The following is a 19,995-nucleotide window of genomic DNA, read 5'->3' on the forward strand; positions in this document are numbered from 1 at the left end:
AATATATAAATATTCATTTATTGGTTGTAATAAGTGAACCATAATAATGTAAGATGTTAAAAATAAGAGAAACTGCGTATGGGGTATGCAAGAATTCTTCATACTATTTTTGTAATTTTCCTATAAATATAAATCTATTCTAATATAAAGTTTACTTTTTTTAATGGGCAAATAATTTGAACAGAATTCTTCACGGAAGAAAATAAAAGGATGCAAATAAACATAAAAGATGTTCATCATCATTAGCTATTGGGGAAATGCAAATTAAAACCACTCTGATACCAGTACACACCTGTTAGAATGGTGGAAATTAAAATACTGACACTACCAAGTTCTGACAAGGTACAAAGCAACTAGAGCAAGAGTTTTGCCAATGCAAGATGGCACAGCCACTCTGGAAAGTAATTGGCAATTTCTTATAAAATTATGTGACCCATCAGTCCCACTCCTAGGCATTACTACAAAGAAAGAAAAACATATGTTCACACAAAAACCTGTACCTGAATGTTGTGTAGTATCTCTTTTCATAAGTCCCCCAAACTGAAAACAATCCAAGTATCTGTCAATAGGTGAACAGATAAACAAACTATGCTATGTCCATTCAATGAACATAAAATGAAACACTACTGAGCAATAAAAATTAATGAACCATGGTACACATGAGTTTAGATGAATCTGAGCATCGTACTTAAAGAAGTCAGTCTCAAGAGATTGTATATTGTAGGATTACATTTATAGGACGCTCTCAAAAAGGCACAGCTGTAGTGATGGAGAACAAGCCAATGGTTGCCAGAGATTGAGATGGGGAGAGGACATGAAAAAATAGCATGAGGGAGTTTTTTGAGGTGATATAACTAACCGTTCTGTACCCCAACTGTGGTGGTAGTGGTTACATGATCTATACAGGTATTTAAGTTCATAAAACTACACACCAAAAGGAAAAGTCAGTTTTACTATACGATAATTTTTAAAAATATGTATGTATAAAAACAAAGATAAAATATTTAATGAAAGGAAAATATATATGATCTAACAAGAAATAGAAACTACCTAGGAATAAACTTTAAAAAGACATATGAAAGTCCTACAGGAAGAAAACTTCTAAGCATTTTTAAAGGTCACAAAGGAAGTCTTCAACATTTGGAAAAAACAGTCTTTGAAAGACTTAACATCATAAAGATGCTAAATCTAGTTGTTAATTTATAATATTAATATTCCAATAAAAATACCAACAATTTTCATGTTTTTGCCTAAGGATGGGTTACCAGACAAGATGAGTCTAACAAAAATATGGACAATAAATACAAATAGCCAGAAAAACTGACTTTAAAAAGTATAATAAGCTATAGCTTATTTTATTAGAAGTATTAGTACATAGTAGTGTTATAAAATTTCTAATATTTGAACACAGTGGTGAATAAGTGAACATATGGACCAAAAGTTTAGAAATAGACCCAAGCATTGAAATTCAGTATTAGATAAAATGGCACCTCAAATCTGTGGTAAAAAAAGATGTACTGTTCAATAAATAATATTGGGACAACTGGATATTCATCTAGAAAAAAATAAAATTGGATCCAAACCTCTTTCTATTCATAAACCAGAATACATTCCAAATGGATCAAGCATTTAAATATAAAATAAGTGGGACTATAAAAATATTAGAGGAAACACGATTTAATTTTACAGTCTGGATGAGGAAGACATTTATAATTATGACTCAAAGCCGCAAAGCCAGACAAAGGTGGTTAAATTTGACATAAAACTCAAAAGTCTGCAAAGAAAAAATACCAAAAGAAAAATCAAAAGAAGAATAAGAAACTGGGAAAATTATTACATCACAGACACCAGCAAACGAGTTCTGAAATATAAAAAAGAGCATGCAGAAGCAGGAAGAAAAATATCAAAAATGCAATAGAAGAGTATGACATGGATGTGACTAAATAAATGCAAATGATTCTCAAATAAATGAAAAGTTCAGCCTTAAAAATAATAAGAAAAATGCTAATTAAAACTACACAGAAATCTCATTTGTCACATATCAGATTGATGAAACTGTAAAATTTTGGTAACATTCTCACCTGTCAAAGACAAGAAAGCAAATACTCTCATATATTGATAGTGGAAGTATACATTAAAAAACCCCTGTGAAGTGTAGTTTAACAGCTATCTATAAAATTTACAAATGTATTGTCTCTTTCACTGAGCAATTGCACCTTTGGGAATTTAGCCTACACATTCACTTGAATACATGTAACCTGACATATGTAAAGACATAGTTGCAGTAATGTTTGTAAAAGCGAAAAATTAGAAACATCAGCTGGAGACACCAGTGTGAAGTCATGTTTAACTTAACATAGATACAGTTGTATAGTTATATTGTTAAATGTACACATATATACTAATTAGCTCTGTCTACAGAGAGATCTCAGCAGCAATGAGCATGCCCAGGGTTCAGGCTTTGGTTTATAATTTCATTCTTAAGTTAAAGGAACCTGGGCTCCCTAGAAAAATGGCTGATTGCAGACCTGGAATAAAGACCATAAAAGATGAGCCTAGGGCAACTTAAAGTGGCCAAAAGTAAGAAAATGATGGGAATATTTCAAAGGAATAGAGAAGCCAACTGAAAAAGCTCCCAATATCCAAAGTGGAAAACGATTGGAACAAAATAATATAGTATCGAATTATAATCCAAAGTATAAAATTAACATTCATGAATCCATACTGATATAAATTAATGATAGAATAAATAATGAACAGGGACAAAGTAGACAAATCTTTCACACAGAATTCACAATAATTTATATAGATACTTCACACTGAAGAACTTGAAGCACAACTCCACACCCCTTAAGTGTGGGATGCACAGTAACTTCCCTACAAAGAGGACAGTATGGAAAAGGGGAAAACCTAACTACCATTGAGAAGCCTAACAAGTACTATCTCAGCCAGGTGATTAAAGCTGACACCGTTAGTGATGAACCATGTCAGGTAGCATATACCCTCAATACAATGCGATAAAAATGGTACTGTGATCTTCCTCCTCAAAACCCTTAACTCCGGTATAATCATGACAAAAATATCAGATGAACCCAAATTCAAGGACATAGTGCAAAATACCTGACTAATACTTCTCAAAACCGTCAAAGCCATCAAAAACAAGGAAAGACTGAGAAAGTGTAAGTCTAAGGAGGCATGATGACTAAATGTAATGTGGTTGCCTGGATGGGATCCTGCAACAGAAAAAAATACTTTAATAAAAACGAAGAAATCCAAAGAATTTATTTATTGTGCCAAATGTACAGTAGCGATGTTAACAATAGGGGAAACTATTTATGGGGAAACTGTGATATTGGTGCAACTTTCTGTAAATCTAAAACTGCTCTGAAATTAAAAGTTAATTAGTAGGGATTAGCCTAGCCCTAAAAAGTGGAATATTATGCAGCTATAAAAGGGAAACAATGAGGAAGCTTTGTAGGTATTGTATAGAAAACTGTATATTGTTATTGAGTAAAGCAAGGTGCAGAATAGTTTTTTGTTTATAAAAGAAAAAATGAGAATTTATATATGCTTTTATGTGTTACATGTACAAAGAAATGCTGGGAGAACACAGAAAAAACTAATCAAAATTTTCTATAGGGAAGAGTGTGAAGACTGGAAATGTGGACAATGGGGATGAAAGGAAATCTTTTCATAATGTATTTTCACATATGATTTTTGAACCCTGTGACTATATCACCTATGCAAAAATTCAATTATATAAAAGAATGTATGACACGAACAGTCCTAAACTTCGCAATCTCTGAGCTGAGTATTCACAAACTAGAAACAGAATAATAGCAAGTGAAAAATTTTCGTGAACCTTACATTCCAAATTTGACAAAATATTTCCATTTTAAACTTTTTCCATAAATTGTAAGTGACTCAAGAGTATTTCTTTTATGTGAAACTTTATATTATTGATACCAGTTCAAAATTGAATTTTTAAACTTGAGCAGGATCCATCTAGCTACTCATGAACTGTGAGAGAGTTAAAGGACATATGTATTACCTAACCAGAAAAAAAGCATGAGATCTAGTTTTTCTTCCTGCCAGGAAAAAAAGTCCCTTCAAACCTTTAAACCTAGCAGGGTTACAGTTATCATCAGGAAAGAATGTAATCTTAGCCAAGTGTGCCAGAGAAGAGGTAAAGCATGTTTCTACTTAGACTAAGAGGTGGTAGAGTCGTGAGCACACAGTGAGCATTCCCATCTAGCAACATCTTAATAGAAAAAGTGCTGAAGAGCACAGTCTGGGCTTTTAGCTGTAGAGTGGTCAACCATCATTAATAAAATTCTAGTGTGGGAACTGCATTTTATACTGGCTCGGTTTCTGATCTGTTTCTTGTCTCAAACTGGTGCTGGATTATCTACAAGGCATTCTGCAGACAACTCACCTGGAATCAAATTGGATCAGCAATAAGATTATGGAACATAGGATTTATAAAGTTGTCTTAACAATATACATTTTGGGGTTTTCCCTAGAGCCTGACCAAGGACATTCTGCAAAGTGTTAGATAGACTGGATATTTGGCCATGGTCCACAGGCCTAGATTGATTCCCCTATGTAGATCATGAATATTAGTAAGTAACCATAGCATGCTTTTTAATCCCATAAAGTTGAATTGTTTTTCCTCAAATAGGAATGATAGTAATAATAGGTAACATTTATGTATGATTAACTTGTGCCTGTCATAGTGTCATTTGCCTTCCAAATACTGTCTCATTTAATTCATACACAACCTTATGAGGTAGTTCTATTACTCTCCCCATTTTAAAAATGAGAAAAATAAATGAGATTCAGAGAGGTTAAATAAAACATCTTAAGGTCATAATGGGCAATCTCAGCTGAGCGAGAATCCATCCTGACCACTACATTAAACATACCTGGCTTTGGGTGGAATTCTAAAAAACACTATATACCTATTAATTTACTAGTACACGTATTTTGTCAGTTTGCCAAGAGTTTTAGACATTTCTTACTTGATCCTCACAATGGCATTATAATGTTGAAATTGATATTATTTTCACTTACAGATAAAGAAAATGAAACTCAGATCACTTAGCTAGTGAGTGGAAGTTATGAGGTACCATCTTAAGTCTTCCAACTAATTAGAAGTGCAGTGTGTTCTTTCATTATTCTAAATTTTCAGACAAATTTTATTTCTAAGAGCCCTTACTATTTAAAAGATTTAATCTTTCATATTTTAATCACATCACTAAACGTAATTTTTAAAAGCAAATAGATAAGTAAAATGATAACTTTTTTAATTTTTAAAGCCATTATCTGTCGAAAGGCATTAGAATCAAAAAACAGTTTTAAAGAGTCAGTTATATTTCGACATAAAGAAATCGCCTTAAAACTGTATTTTTGTGCTTGATAAGTATAATTACATCTAGAATTATAATCAATTATCAATTTCTTTTTTCTCTGCATCTCTAATTAATGCCATTTTGTTAACAAAATAATTCACATTAATTAATTCCCTCACTTCTGAATTGCTTTTATCCAACAGATTTTTCTTTTCTGAAGTTACTCCCACTATTTTCAAAAGAAGTTTGTCATGGAAAATGAAATATGCAATAATAATTGAGATCCACTTAGAATGATATAGGAAAGCCAAGTTATCCAGCAATAATTTGTGTATCTAACATACCTAAAAGATCTGGAGAGTGGCTATGAGAACTGAACCAATTGTCATTTATAAAACCAGATTTTAATTGTTATGTAGTTTTTCGCTTCTTTCTAAGTCCTATAAGTAGAAAAGAATCTAGACTAAGCAAATTACAAATTAGTGTTTATAGTATCTTCCTAAAATTTTAAATTGCTGGCATTTTATTAGTAATTTGGGGGCATAGCACTTGTATCCCAGAGAGAAGAGTAGCTATGTAATCCAGAAACCGCCAGGTCCAACAAATATTGCATCTTTTTCTAACTCCTCTGCTTTCTCCCCTCCATTAGCAAGAAGTGAAAAGTTTATTGATGGTTTCCTAAGAGAGAGAGAGGGTGGGTTAGGATTGGGAGGGCGGAATTTACAGTTAGCAGCACAATTCTCCCCAGAGCCCTCATCCAGGCCCCCAGCTGACATTTACTTCCCCCCACGCAGCTGGTCTGACCTCGTTTTTTGCTAGAGCCTTTCAACTCTCCACCTTCAGGCTCTTCAGTTCTATGTCCATACGCCCATCATTTGTCAGCAAACAAAGGATAAGGGACACTCTGGTTCCCTGGACTCATTCTTGGGTTGCGAGAAGCAGTTGAGTGTGTGTGGATGATAAATAATATTTGCCTGCCGCAAGTAAAAAAATGAGCATAATGTAACCAAACGTGAAAAAAAAAAAGATGAAAGTTAATATTTGTATTATAGACATTATAAAAGTTAAGTCTAAGGCTTTTGACATTTTTTTCTTTTTCAGCTGAACAAATGCCATAGAAGATAGTGTTGTTTTGTTGGTTGTTTGTTTTTAATTGCAAAAGAATCGACGGCAGTCATTGAGTTGTTTGTTTTTGGTAATGGCGGCAAAGCGGTGTCCGTGTCACTCTTTTTGCACTGTCATCTGGCTCTTACCACCACCACCGCACATTCATTTGAGAAACAGCTTACATAAGTTATAAGTCTGTAGCTTGGAAAGGGAAAAAAAAATCTTGATGTTTTACATGAAAATCCATATTTCTGGCATCTATTGAAAATCTTCAAGCCCAAATTCCCACATGGTAACAATCAGCTAAAGCCAAGTGTTGGTCGACTGTTCATTTATATTTTCAGCTCTGAGTTCAGCTCTGCTGTCTACAGTGACTGAAGCTACCACGTAGGCCTTCCTCACCAGCTAATCCAACCCACTTTTGTGTCATTTCCATATGTGCTTTTATTCTAAGATCATAAAAAATATTTCTTTTCCATTTTAAAGTAATCGTCAGATAGATTTTGAATTTTTTTGTATCTTAAAATGAAAAACTTTTGGCAATTATGTAGCATTATAGTAATTTACAGTTGTTGGGTGTGTCAGCAGCTATTTTAGACAAAATGTAATGATAAATTTATCATAAAGAAACAACAATAGTTTTAAAATTTGTCCACACAAATACTGAAAAAATACATTTTTGTACATTAAGGACATCTTGGACTATTTTGTTTCCAAAACATCTATCAAAACAATGCTTAAGTTCTCTCTGGATTTTTTTTTTTTTTTTAGCACTGCATATGTCCTTAGAAGATAGCTTAAAATGGCTTGGAGAAGTTATGGCTGAAATAGGACCATCCCAATTACAAAAAAATGAAAAATGGAATGTCTTTGATATAAAACAAGCCAAAGCTATCATTGATTACTTAAAAATCAGGTATGTATTTCTTTCTAGTAGCATTTATTTTTCATTTTATATCTTCTAGAAATGTCTAGTAAATAGAATTTTTAGCAAAGTTTGACATTTACAGAATTTATGCCATAATTAACCCAATCAATAATTAGGTAATATTCAGTTCTTCCAGTAAATAAATAGAACATTGAACATTTTAGCTAATGTTGCATTCTTAGGAAAAATTTTGTGTTCGATAAGTATAATATTATTTAGAATTATAATAAATTACTGAAGCATTTCTTTTTACTCTAAATCTCTACTAATTTATATCACTTTATGAATAAAATTATTCTTTAAGATATATCAGACTTGATTATAATAGACTCTGTATTTTAGGTAGTTGGCCTTGATATCAAAATTTTACATTTTAAAAAGCAACATTTACAACAACATGGATGGACCTCAAGATAATCATGCTAAGTGAAATAAGCCAGACAGAAAAAGTTGAAAATCAGATGATATCACTTATATGTGGGATATAAACCTAAAAGCAAAAAATGAACAGGACAAACAAACAGAGACTCATGAATATGGACTATAGGATAGTGATTACCAGAGGACTAAAGACTAGTAGTTACTAGTGGGGTGGCGGAGGAGGAGGGAGGTAGATGGGGTAAAGGGGGTCAAATATAGGGTTTAGGGGGAAGGTAATGTGGGTAAAGGGGATCCAATATATGGTGGCTGAAGGAAATTGGACTATGGGTGGTAAACACAAAATAGAATATACAGATGTCAAATGATAATGTACACCTGAAAAATTATATAATTGTATTAACCAAAGTTACCCCAATAAACTTTATTAAAAAAATAAAAAATAAAACTCACATGTAAAAAGAAAATTAATATTTATATTTCTTTACTGAGCAGAAATTTTCATCTGCCCTTAATTATTTGTCAAAAGCAATAGATCAATAAATAAATAAATAAATACATAAATAAATACATAAATACATAAATAAATAAAATAAAAAGCAACATTTATTTCCACTTGAACGTTTATTTTAAATGTTTTGTACTAGAAATTAAAGAGATTTATGTATATACTTCCTCAAATTTATTATATGCCTCGAAATATTTTGTGGTATTGACCAATTAAATCAGTAGGTATTTCTTTCTGCTTAGAAAATGATGTAAGGAGAGAAAGTATTTTTATTACAGTGATTCTTCATTGCCGAACTAAGAAATCTATCTTTTTATATAATCTGTCATAACGCCTGCATTAGAGTCATGCATCTCTCCCAGGGGACATTTTTAGAGTTTGCAAATATTTAAACAAGAGTTGGTAAAAATCTTTCTTTTGTCTAACTAGAAGCTTTTGCGGAATATCTTTATTCCTTTAATACTGTATACTGCAGTGTTTTCCAACTTTAAATTTTAAAATTTCAAAATAAAGGGTGCTGCATGATTTCCTAGACATGCTCACAATTTGCTTGGCACGAAACCTGGTTGTAGTCTGGAAGCTTTTTAAATATTAATGTGTTTAATATGATAAGGTTTATATGCTGGTTTCTGGCATGAATTAATAATGGTAGATGGTATAATAAGTTTTTAAATAATAACATTTGATGTAATATGATTTCTTAACATAGAAATATACCTCCTAATGTGTGTCTCCCACTAAAAGTCACAATAGTCTTCACATCAATTAGAGTAAAGCAAGGTCTTTGTGTGGGGGAAGGGGAGGATGTGGAAATCCAGAACTGGAGGAAAGCCTGTTCCCCAAGGTCTTTCTGCCTCTCAGGGCTTGGGAAATCACCGAGTAAGGGGAATTCTCTGCACATTTGTATGGCATCCTTCTTTCCCTTCTCTCTTTGGACCTGCCAGGTATCTTTTGCAGAACACATTTTTACAGGTGAGCTCTAAGCCCAGAAGGTTTGTAATGGGCATCGGGACTGTTAACCATAGCAGCAAAACCCATGCAGGCGTCGTAATGACACCTTTTAGATCGTGAAAGCTGGTGGCTCTTTTCTCTTTTCATTTCATCTCTCTGTACAAATGTTCATCAATGTATTTGTTGGCATTTTATTTCAGAAGATGGCTAAGTTAGGAGGAGATTTCACTGTCTGTCACTGTTAGATCCTAGCCAAGTTAACCAACATACCGGAAATCCCTAGTCTTCTCAAAAAAAAGAGTAATGTTTGAGAGATTAGTCACATAAAGTAAATCAGAACTATTTTTGATGCTATTAAATCTTTATGTTGTGATTTCAAAAAAATTATACATCTTAAATGTACCTGTTACAGAAAATAAAATGTCAGTTAGTAGGATATCTGGAATTGATATTGAAGTTGTATAAAGAGAAATGTGCTTTTTTATAACTCTTGCTCAGAATGCCTCATAGATCCACAAATGTAAGTTTAGTGGCAATTAAACCATATAATACTTTTTCTTGTAATGACTATGAAGAAATTTTATAAATATGAAGCTAACTCAATTATCAAAAGTATAAGTGTGCTTCAGTTTAACCTGCTATTAAATTTATTCAACCAGTGAAAGCCCTCATCAATTTAGGGAGAGCAGTTTTTAGAACATGACCCCATAGCACATGAAATTTAACTGGCAATAAAATTGAAATCTCATTTGATACTATTAATAGAGTCTAAATTGTATATTCTGTCATGTGTCTGTGATTTGAAAAAACTAATACATTTTTCCCAACATTATTGTAAGTACTGAGGAATATACTTGTGCAATATATACATATGTAAGTATTATATAACATATACAAATATAAATGTAATACTACTGCAGCTTTTCAATATAAGACATCACTTAGATATATATCTGGTCTGAGTTCAATTCTGTCATTGTGTATTCTAACTATTCCCTGGGAATTAGGTGAAGATAATGTGCACAGGCATATACTCAATATAAGAAAAGCAATACTGTCCCTTTTCATGCACAACAAGGTATCACACTTCCTGGCATGGAGCCAGATGTCTTGACCCATTTTCTTTCTGGGTATTTTCCCTTTGATTTAGGACTAAGACAAGATTATTAACATAGTCTAGGGGCTTGAGTCAGCTGGAAGTCTAAAGGAAGAGGGAAGAAATGTACTCTCATAGCAGGGATGCCACTTTGTTCCCATAGGAGGTCTTCTCATAGCTCTTTGGTAAATTTAGAGAACCCTAACCAAGGTGGGAACCAGTGTGACACAATGGAGGCAACTTGACCTGCCCCTGAGTAAGTGCCTCTGAGGTTTCTCCCTCCCTTCATCTGTTTCACCTTAGTCCTGGCCTGGCCCCAACCTTGCATCTTTGATCACTGCAACCAAGCCATGCATTTTATTTCCACTATAAGAAGTAAATTTCCCTTTTGGCATAGGAAAATCTAATTACTATATGCAATGAGGAGAATAAGTTTGAAAGATTATGAAATTGCAGGAAGGAAGATTTATGAATTAACTTTGGGATAAAGGAAAATTTTACACTAATTTACTGAAAGGGGGCCAGACTGTTTCCAAAATACAGTCTTTAATTTTTCTAATCAAAATCAGTTATTGCCAGTATAACTTTTTTAACCTTAAAGCTTTCTCTAGGTAAGCAATGTAAGGGAGGGAGAATTTGAATTTATTTTGCCTCATTGAATCATCAAACTTCACTAATCTTGATGTATTTTCTAGCCAACAATTCAATGTCAAAAGCTAAGTTAGTTTTCTGAACGTTGATAACTAATTTGAATACATAAGGGTTTTTTGCCCCCCAAAATGCCATGACTGAGTCTGCATACCCATCACTTTTTAATGGATTGTGTTAGCAGCAAGATCAACTGCTAATATAACTCAGAGAGACCCAGCTGCCTGAGGATTTCTTCATTGATTTCAAATGAATTGAAACTTTGATCCATTACAGCATTCAGGAGAAGCTATTATTATACATGCTCTGTAGCTACATTTTGCAAATGTTAATTTCTCAGTTATATTAAAATCAATTTTCTTAAATAGCAAAAGGCACCAGAGTGAAAGAGAAACCACCAAGACAATTTTTTGTTCTTGGGCATTTTGCTATATTATGAGTCTATTAATTTTCCCAACCAGCAGGAAAAGAATTAGAAAAATTCAAATATTATCACAAACAGGTTATTAGAAATCAGCCCTTCAGTAGAATCTTAACTCTCAATAATACATTGTTGAGATCTTTAAACTTCCTAGAAATATTTGTTTTAAGGAACGCCTATCTTTTGGCTCTTTATAATTTTTTGCACACTGACCACCTAGTCTTAAGGTAAGAATTAAAGAAATTATCTTTCTTAAATTAATTCCTCTCTTTGATGTGTGAGCAGATCTTCTACAAGAAAATCAGACATCTTTTAAAATGGACTTGAGTTCATGTTGCATCATTTTTCAGGTGTTATCAGAGATTAATTTAATTTTGAAACAGTTTAAGAATGTGAGAAGTAATTGATATAGAAATAGATTAGACAGTTCAGTGCCATTTATACCAGAAAAATAATGTGTTGTTTGGTGTTATTTTGGAGTAATGCATTATTTAGTTGTAAAACCAAGAAAAGTCAAGGTATAATCTAATTGTCCCTTCATCCCAAACCTACCTAATCATCACAGATTAATTTACAAATATTATTTTAGGTACTATGTTATGTTGTCAGTGTCTCAGAAAAGTAAACCTTTAATTTTTTAGCATTTTTGAACAATTTATTTTAGAATAAAGGTGGTGATTAACTCCACAGTAGTGTTTAATGTTTGTAGCTTGGTAAATATGAACAACTTTCCTTTAATAAACACTCCTACATATTTGCTTTTTTTCCTCAAATTTATCAGAGTTGCACATTTATTTTATGTTTCAGCTTATTTCAACACTACAAGCTATATGAGTTTCTGTTCTACTCTACCAGAGAAGAAATTGTGATAGGAACTGAGGTAAGTAATTTATCTAGATGGAACCAATTAAGCTGAATCACTTAATGCATGCTGATCAGCATCTGGATCTTTAACTGCTTAAAGCAACTTCTTGTCAAGATTATTCAAGTGTTAATATAACCAAGTAATAGTTTACAAAAAGAATAATTACATGAAGTGAGTTTTGGATTAAGAAAATAAGCTGTCTTTTGGCATTGAAAGCTTTGTTAATCACATATACTTTATGTATTTATGGATTGATTATTTGACAAAGCTCAATTGGATAAGGTATGTATGTCTTCATACAAACAAAATCAGGAAAAGTGAGATAAATTAATTCAGTTAAATCTCTTCTAATTTCACATTTATTTTCAATCTACTCATTCTTTAAAGGCTAATTCAAAACCCACTTCCTCAATGAAGCAAACCTTTCTTAATTGCATCACATCTCACAGGAAGGGTTTAACAAACTTTAATCACATTCTATTATTTTATTCCAATTAATCTCTTTCTACTGAGTATTAGCTACTCCGATCACACCAATGAGCATATAAATGTGCACTGTGTTATATGGTTTTCTGTTGTCTGTGGATTGATATAGTCAACACAACCCAACTGTAATTTCCTTGAAGGCAAGGATCATGTGCTGTTTTTCTACTACAGCATACAGTATAATGCAGAACACGGTAGTCCCTTAGTTAACACTACATACGTGATTCAGTGACAGTGCATAGAATAGCAGTTCTATGATCAGTGGTCTACCTGGACACTTCTGAACAGCTTTACATATAATCACATATTTGTAATTACTAGAAATGAATCCTGCATAAGAGAACATCGTAAGGAAGCTAAAAATGTCATAAAAATGCTTCCTAGGTATTCAACTACTTTAGGAGGCTACGTTATTTATAAGTATAAAGGGTAGGAGTGCCTGTGTTCAGAAATAAACAGTGAATTAGGGGATATTTACATTATAATTTTCCTGATATTAAGGGCCAGATAGGCTGTACTAACTATTCTGTCTTCAAGAGTATTGTTTTTCTGGTGTTTACAGATTGCTTACTTCATAAACATTTTAGTCACCGTTACTCACTCTCCACTTGTTCTGATGCTGGCCTTTTAAAAATGAGCTGGAGGAAAACAAGGAATGCTTTTGCTGTTGACTTTCCTAAAAATTTCTTCTTTGAAGTCTCTTCATACCGTAGCTTAAATTGTCACTGGATAAAGTTTCATTGAAAACGTTTCTGTTTCAGAATTTACATCATATAGTGTGACAGCGTTGCAATAATTATCAATTTGAAATACAATCCTATCTCATCTATTCAGCAAAACTTTAAGAAAATGATAGTGGCTTCAAAATAAGCAGATATTTAGAATTATTAAGAAAAAATGTCATAAAGAACTCCCTTTCCCCTTTGTTAATTGCACAATTATGCCTTTCTTCTCTGTTGTAAGGATATATTTAGGTGACATTTATGCTTATGGAAAGATAAAATGGAGAAAGTAGGCAGGGATCGGCTCCTTTATTTTCCATTGTCTTTTGTATTTTCCCTACACTGACCAGAGCTATAAAAAAATCTTTAGGGAAAGGAAATTGTGTCTCCAAGAATTAGACCACTGATGGAATTTTAAAAGATTAACCAAGGCAGTTATTATAGTACAATATTTTATGGAATTTTAGAAGTGTCTGATAATCTTTGGTGCAAATATCTGTTTTTTAATTAACAACCTTTTATGAAGGAGGCAGGAGCCTGCCCCACTAATGTGATTATTCATGCTGATCTCAGTGCTTGGGGACCAAACAAGGGCCACATGACAACTGCATAAATGTTCTAAATTTAACTCCCAGGCAAGCATTCAAGTTAACTAACACTAACGAAATTTAGTTTCTTAATTGTGGATAGAAGATTAGAACAAAACACATAAATCTCTGCTAAGAATAATTGCTAAATATTAATTTTAATTATTAATAGAGACATAAATCATACTCCTACTTTTCCTGGGGTTTTGAAGAAAATTGATTTTTTGTTTTTTAATGATTGTTTCTAGCTATTTCTACTCACCTTTTTCAAGAAATTTCATGTTATTGTTAGATCATAGAAGGCAAATTTCAGTAAATCGCTATACTTGACCTGAGGTTTTTGTATAATCTAGAAATCTTTTTAATAGATATAATTTTATAAGCAACATGTTTTGTAGTTTATTCAGTGGTTTACAGGTTTGTAAACCACTGTAAAAGACAGTAAACAATCAGGAGGAGCTATGATAATGATAGAATAGAGCAGAAAATGGAGGCAGCAAATGCCTGTAGATGTAGCTACCTGAGTGGAGGAAGTATATGAATATCACTCACTTTATTTAAAGAGCCGAGGACTCCCTTTCAGTTATCTAAGCCAGGAGCTCTCCAAGTCCGTTGTTTTGACAATGCAGTTAGCCTGCGGACCCTCTGACATCAGACTTGTAAGGGAACCAGAATCTCTTTAGGGGATATATATTTTCCTTGGCCTAAGCCCCTATCTAGAAATCTGAAAACTGCTATGTCTTTTGCATTTGTTACCTAAAAACTAAAGGAAACATTTAATAATTCCACATAAAAACACTATTGGATATTACCAATGGTGATGATCAAAAACCCATAGCAGATACTCCAAGTCATGGTTTTAGCCAGGTATCTATTGCCAGACAACTAAAATGAAAAGATGCAGCCATAAAATTGTTTATTAATTTCTTCTACATATGTTATTCAGTTCCTATTATGCTCTAGGCCTTGTACTAAATCCCAGGAATACACAGTGACAAACAACAATTCTTGTCCTTAGGGAGTTTACTATTTAATGAGAGAAGAGAGATGTGAATAAATGAGTAATTACAATATAGGGCCCAAAAATGTTATGATACTATGGAAACAAATAGAAGACAAGGAGCCTATCTAAACTGTAGATTTAAGGCTTATGATGGCTTCCAGGAACAAGTGAAATCTGATGTGAACCTAAAGTTTGTGAATGAGTTACCAAAACAGTATATGATAATTTTGGGATGCAAATGAAAGAAATTCCACTCAAAATAACTGATAAACCTTGGGGTTAAGCTAGATTAAAGTCAACTGGATCTAAGTAGTCCAACAATGTTACTACCTGTGTATGTACGTGTGAGTGCGTATATTATGAATGCATGTGTCTCAATCTTTCATCTGTCTTAGTTATTGCTCAGTTCTTTTCTCTGATTCTCTCTGTTTTGGCCTCATTCCATTCTCCTGCAGACAGGCTTCTTTCAACTGGTAGGAGAAATGACACAGGCAACTGCAGTTTAGCAACTCCAGAAAAAAAGAGACATTCTTCCTCACAATGTTAACATTATTGGCTGTGCTCGTGTCATGGGTCCATTCCCGATTAATTACTGTGGCCAGAGAAGTGGAGTAATATTATTGGAAGACCTAAGTAGGTTATTTAAAATCACAAAAGGGAGGAAATTGTGGAAAACAAAAGTGAGAACAAAGAACAAGGGCAACAAACAGAAAACAGTAATGAATATAGTAGATATTAATCAAACTGTAAGAATACTCACTTTCAAAGTCAATGACCTAAATGCATCAATAAAAAGAGATTGTCAGAGTGCAATAGAACCCAACTATATATTGTCTACAAGAAACCCACTTTAAATATAAAGACACACGTAGATTAAAAATAAGTGGATGGAGAAAATTATACCATACTAATAACATTAATCAAAAGAAAGCAGGAGTAGCTGTATTAATTTCAGACAGAGCAGACTTCAAGCAAAGGAAAGTTATCACGTATAAAGAAAGATATTACATAACGATAAAGGGGTTATCTTCTCCAAGAAGACACAACAATCCTTAACATGTATGTGTCTAACAACAGGGCATCAAACTATATGAGTCAAAAACTAATAGAATTACAAAGAGAAATGGAAGAATCCTCTGTTGTAGTTAGAGATGTTAGCATCCCTTCATCAGAAGTGCACAGATCTAGCTTGCAGAAAATCGGTAAGGACATAGTTAAGCTTAATAATACCATCAATCAACTGAGTATAATTTACATATATAGACTACTTTATTCAATAACAGCAGAATACACATTTTTCTCAAACTCACATGGAATACTCACCAATATAGATCACATTCTGGGCTGTAAAACATACCTTAACAAATTTGAAAGAATAGAAATCATACAATGTCTGCTCTCAGACCACAATAGAATTAAGTTAGAAATCAATAACAGAAAGAGAACTGGAAAATCCCATAGCACGTAGAGATTAAACAACACACTTCTAATAACAGTGGGTCAAATAAGACATTTTACCTGGTACATCATTTCAAGAGAGATTTTAAAATATTTAACTAAATGAAAATGAAAACATAACTTATCAAAATTTGTAAGATGCAGCAAAAGTAGTGCTTAGAGGACAATATATAGCATTGAATATACATATATGAAAGCGAGAAAGATCTAAAATTAAACTTAAGTTTCCACCTTAGGAAAGTAAAAAAAAGAACAACATGTTAAATCTAAACTAAGCAAAAGAAAAGAAATAATTTGAATTAGAGCAGAGATCAGTAACACTGAAAACAGGAAATCAATAGAGAAAAATCAATAAAGCCAAAACTTATTTCTTAGTTAGCAAGACTAACTAAGAAAAAAAAGAGGACACACATTACTAATATCAGCAATGAAAGAGGGACATCACTATAGATCCTGTGGACATTAAAAAGATAATAAAGGAATACCGTACACAGCTCTATGCCCACAAATTTGATAATCTATATCAAATGGACCAATTCCTTGAAAGACAGAATTTTCCAAAACTCACACAAGAAGAAATAGATGAGAATCTGAATAGGTGTGTGTGTGTGTGTGTGTATGTAAAAATAAATAATAACTTTCCAAAAGAGAAAGCATAAGGCCCAGATGGATTCACTGGTAAATTCTAACAAACATATAAAGAAGAAATTATACTAGCTCTCCACAATTGCTTTCAGAAAATAAGAACAGAGAGAATACTTCTTAATGCATTCTATGATGCCTAATACTAAAATCAAACAAAGACATTCCAAGAAAAGAAAACTACAGACCACTCTCTCTCATAAACATAGATGCAGAAACACTCAACAAAATATTAGCAAATAATATTTTAGCAAATAACAGTGTATTCTCTCTGACCAACTGGGATTGATCCATGTATACAAGGCTTGTTCAACATTCAAAACTCAATTAATGTAATTCATCACAATAGACTAAAAAAGAAAAATCACATGATCATATCAATAGTTGCTGAAAGAGCATTTGACAAAATCCCAAACCCATTCATGATAAAAACTCTTAGCATACGAGGAATAGAGGGGAACTTTCTCAATTAATAAAGAATACCAACACAAAACCTACTGTTAACATCATACTTAATGATGAGGAACTCAAAGTTTTAACACTAAGATCAAGTATAAGCCAGGGATGGATATCTTCTCACACCACTCCTTTTCAACAGCATACTGGAAGTTCTAGCTAATACAATAAGAGGGAAAAAGGAAACAAAAGTTATACCACTTCAGAAGGAAGAAACAAAACTGTCTTTGTTTGCCGATTACATGACTGTCCATGTAGAAAATAAAGAATTTAAAAAAAAAAAAAAAGAAAAATACTCCCCTGGAATGAGTAAGTGAATATAGCAAAGTTGCAGGAGACAGAGTTAAAATTCAGAAGTCAGTTGCTTTCCTATACAATGAAATAACAAGTAGATTTTGAAATTGAAAACACTTCACCATTTACATTAGCACCCGGACAAGGAAATAGATCGGTATAAATCTGAAGAAAATGTGTACAAGATCTGTATGAGAAAAACTACAAAACTCTGATGAGCAAAATGGAAGAGGAACTAAACAAATTGAGAGATATTTCATGTTCAAGGATAGGAAGACTCACTATGGTCAAGATATCAATGCTTTCCAACTTTATTTATAGCTTCAATGCAATCACAATAAAAATTCCAGCAAATTATTTTATGAATATCAGTAAAAACTCATTCTTAATTTTATATGGAAAGGCAAAAGGCCCAGAGATGTCAACCCAATGTTAAAAGAGAAGAACAAAGTTGAAGGACTGACACTACCCGACTTCAAGACTTACTATAAAATTATAGTAATCAAGACAGTGTGGTATTGATAAATAGACTGATAGAATAAAATAGAGAACTCAGAAGTAGACACCCATAAATATATTCAGTTGATCTTTGACAAAAGAATAAAGACGATACAATGGAGCAAAGATAACCTTTTCAACAAATTGTGCTGGAACATCTGGGCATCAACATGCAAAAAACAAAAAAAAAAAAAAACAAAAAAACTTGAATCTAGATGCACCTTTCACAAAAATTAACTCCAACTATTGCAAATCTAAATGTAAAACATGAAACTATAAAACTCCTAGAAAATGACATAGGAGAATACCCAGGTGACCTTGGGTATAGCAGCGACTTTTAAGATACAAAACCAATGGCACAATCCATGATAGCAGTAACTGATAAGCTAGACTTTATTGAAATTAATAACTTCTGCTCTGGGAAAGTCAATATCATGGGAATGTAAAGATAGACTGGAAGTAAATATTTGCAAAAGACACATCTGATAAAGGACTGTCACTCAGAATATATAAAGAACTCTTAAAACTCAACAATAAAAAATCAAACAACCTAATTATAAAATGGGCCAAAGACCTTAACAAACACCTCACCAAGAAGATATACAGATAGCAAATAAACATATGAAAATATGGTCCACATCATATGTCCTCAGAGAAATACAAATTAAAACAACAATGGGAAACCACTATGTACCTATTAGAATGGCCAAAATGTGTAACAGTGACAAGAAATGCTGTCAAGGATATGGAGTAACAGAAACTCATTCACTGCTAGTGGGAAATGCAGCATCCACTTTGGAAGACAGTTTGGTAGTTTCATTCAAAACTAAAAATACTCGTATCATACGATTCAGTGATCCTACTTATATATTCAACCAAAGGTGGTAAAAACGTATGTCCTCAACAAAAACCTGCACACAGATGTTTAATATCAGCTTTATTTAAATTTGCCAAAACTTGGAAGCAACGAAGATGTCCCAATAGTTGAATAAATTAATAATGTGTAGTACATCCAGACAATGGAATATTATTCAGTGCTAAATAGAAATGAGCTGCCACCCTGAACAAGCCCAATCCCATCTGATCTCGGAAGCTAAGCAGGGTAGGGCCTGATGAGAGACCCTACTTGGATGAGAGACCACCTAGGAAGATCAGGTACTATAGGCATAAAAAATAAAAAAATAAGGGATCGTAAGCTGACAAGGTCCTCGCAATCTGTGAGGTCAACCAAGGGTTGCCTTGCCTAAAAAAAAAAAAAAAAAAAAAAAGAGCTATGAAAACCATGAAAAGACATGAAGGAGACTGAAATGCATATTTTCAAATGAAAGAAACGAACTTGAAGAAAACTACATACTGTATAATTCCAACTATATGACATTCTGGAAAAGGCAAATCTATGGAAACAGTAAAAAGATCAGCATTTGCCAGGGGTTTGGGTAGGGATAAGGGATTAATAAGATAAATAGGTAGAGTACAGATATTTATAGAAATAAAATACTCTGATGGATACATGTCATTATATATTTGTTCAAGTCCATAGGATGTACAACACCTAGAGTGAACCCTAATGAACTCAGGGTGATTATGATGTGTCAG

General features: G+C 32.9%; 1 protein-coding gene across 2 annotated transcripts in view; it reads left to right on the forward strand.

Annotated features, from left to right (window-relative positions):
• The window catches only part of CABCOCO1 (ciliary associated calcium binding coiled-coil 1), a 109,184-nt gene that overhangs the window by 22,940 nt on the left and 66,249 nt on the right, over positions 1 to 19,995 (forward strand). For both annotated transcript variants that reach the window (XM_011370224.2, XM_023536640.1), the window contains 2 exons: positions 7,230 to 7,374; positions 12,196 to 12,268. In XM_011370224.2, the coding sequence (XP_011368526.1) occupies positions 7,230 to 7,374; positions 12,196 to 12,268 (218 nt within the window). The remainder of the gene's footprint in view (positions 1 to 7,229; positions 7,375 to 12,195; positions 12,269 to 19,995) is intronic.

The sequence above is a fragment of the Pteropus vampyrus genome, unplaced genomic scaffold, assembly GCF_000151845.1.
Source record: "Pteropus vampyrus isolate Shadow unplaced genomic scaffold, Pvam_2.0 Scaffold165, whole genome shotgun sequence".
NCBI lineage: Eukaryota > Metazoa > Chordata > Mammalia > Chiroptera > Pteropodidae > Pteropus > Pteropus vampyrus.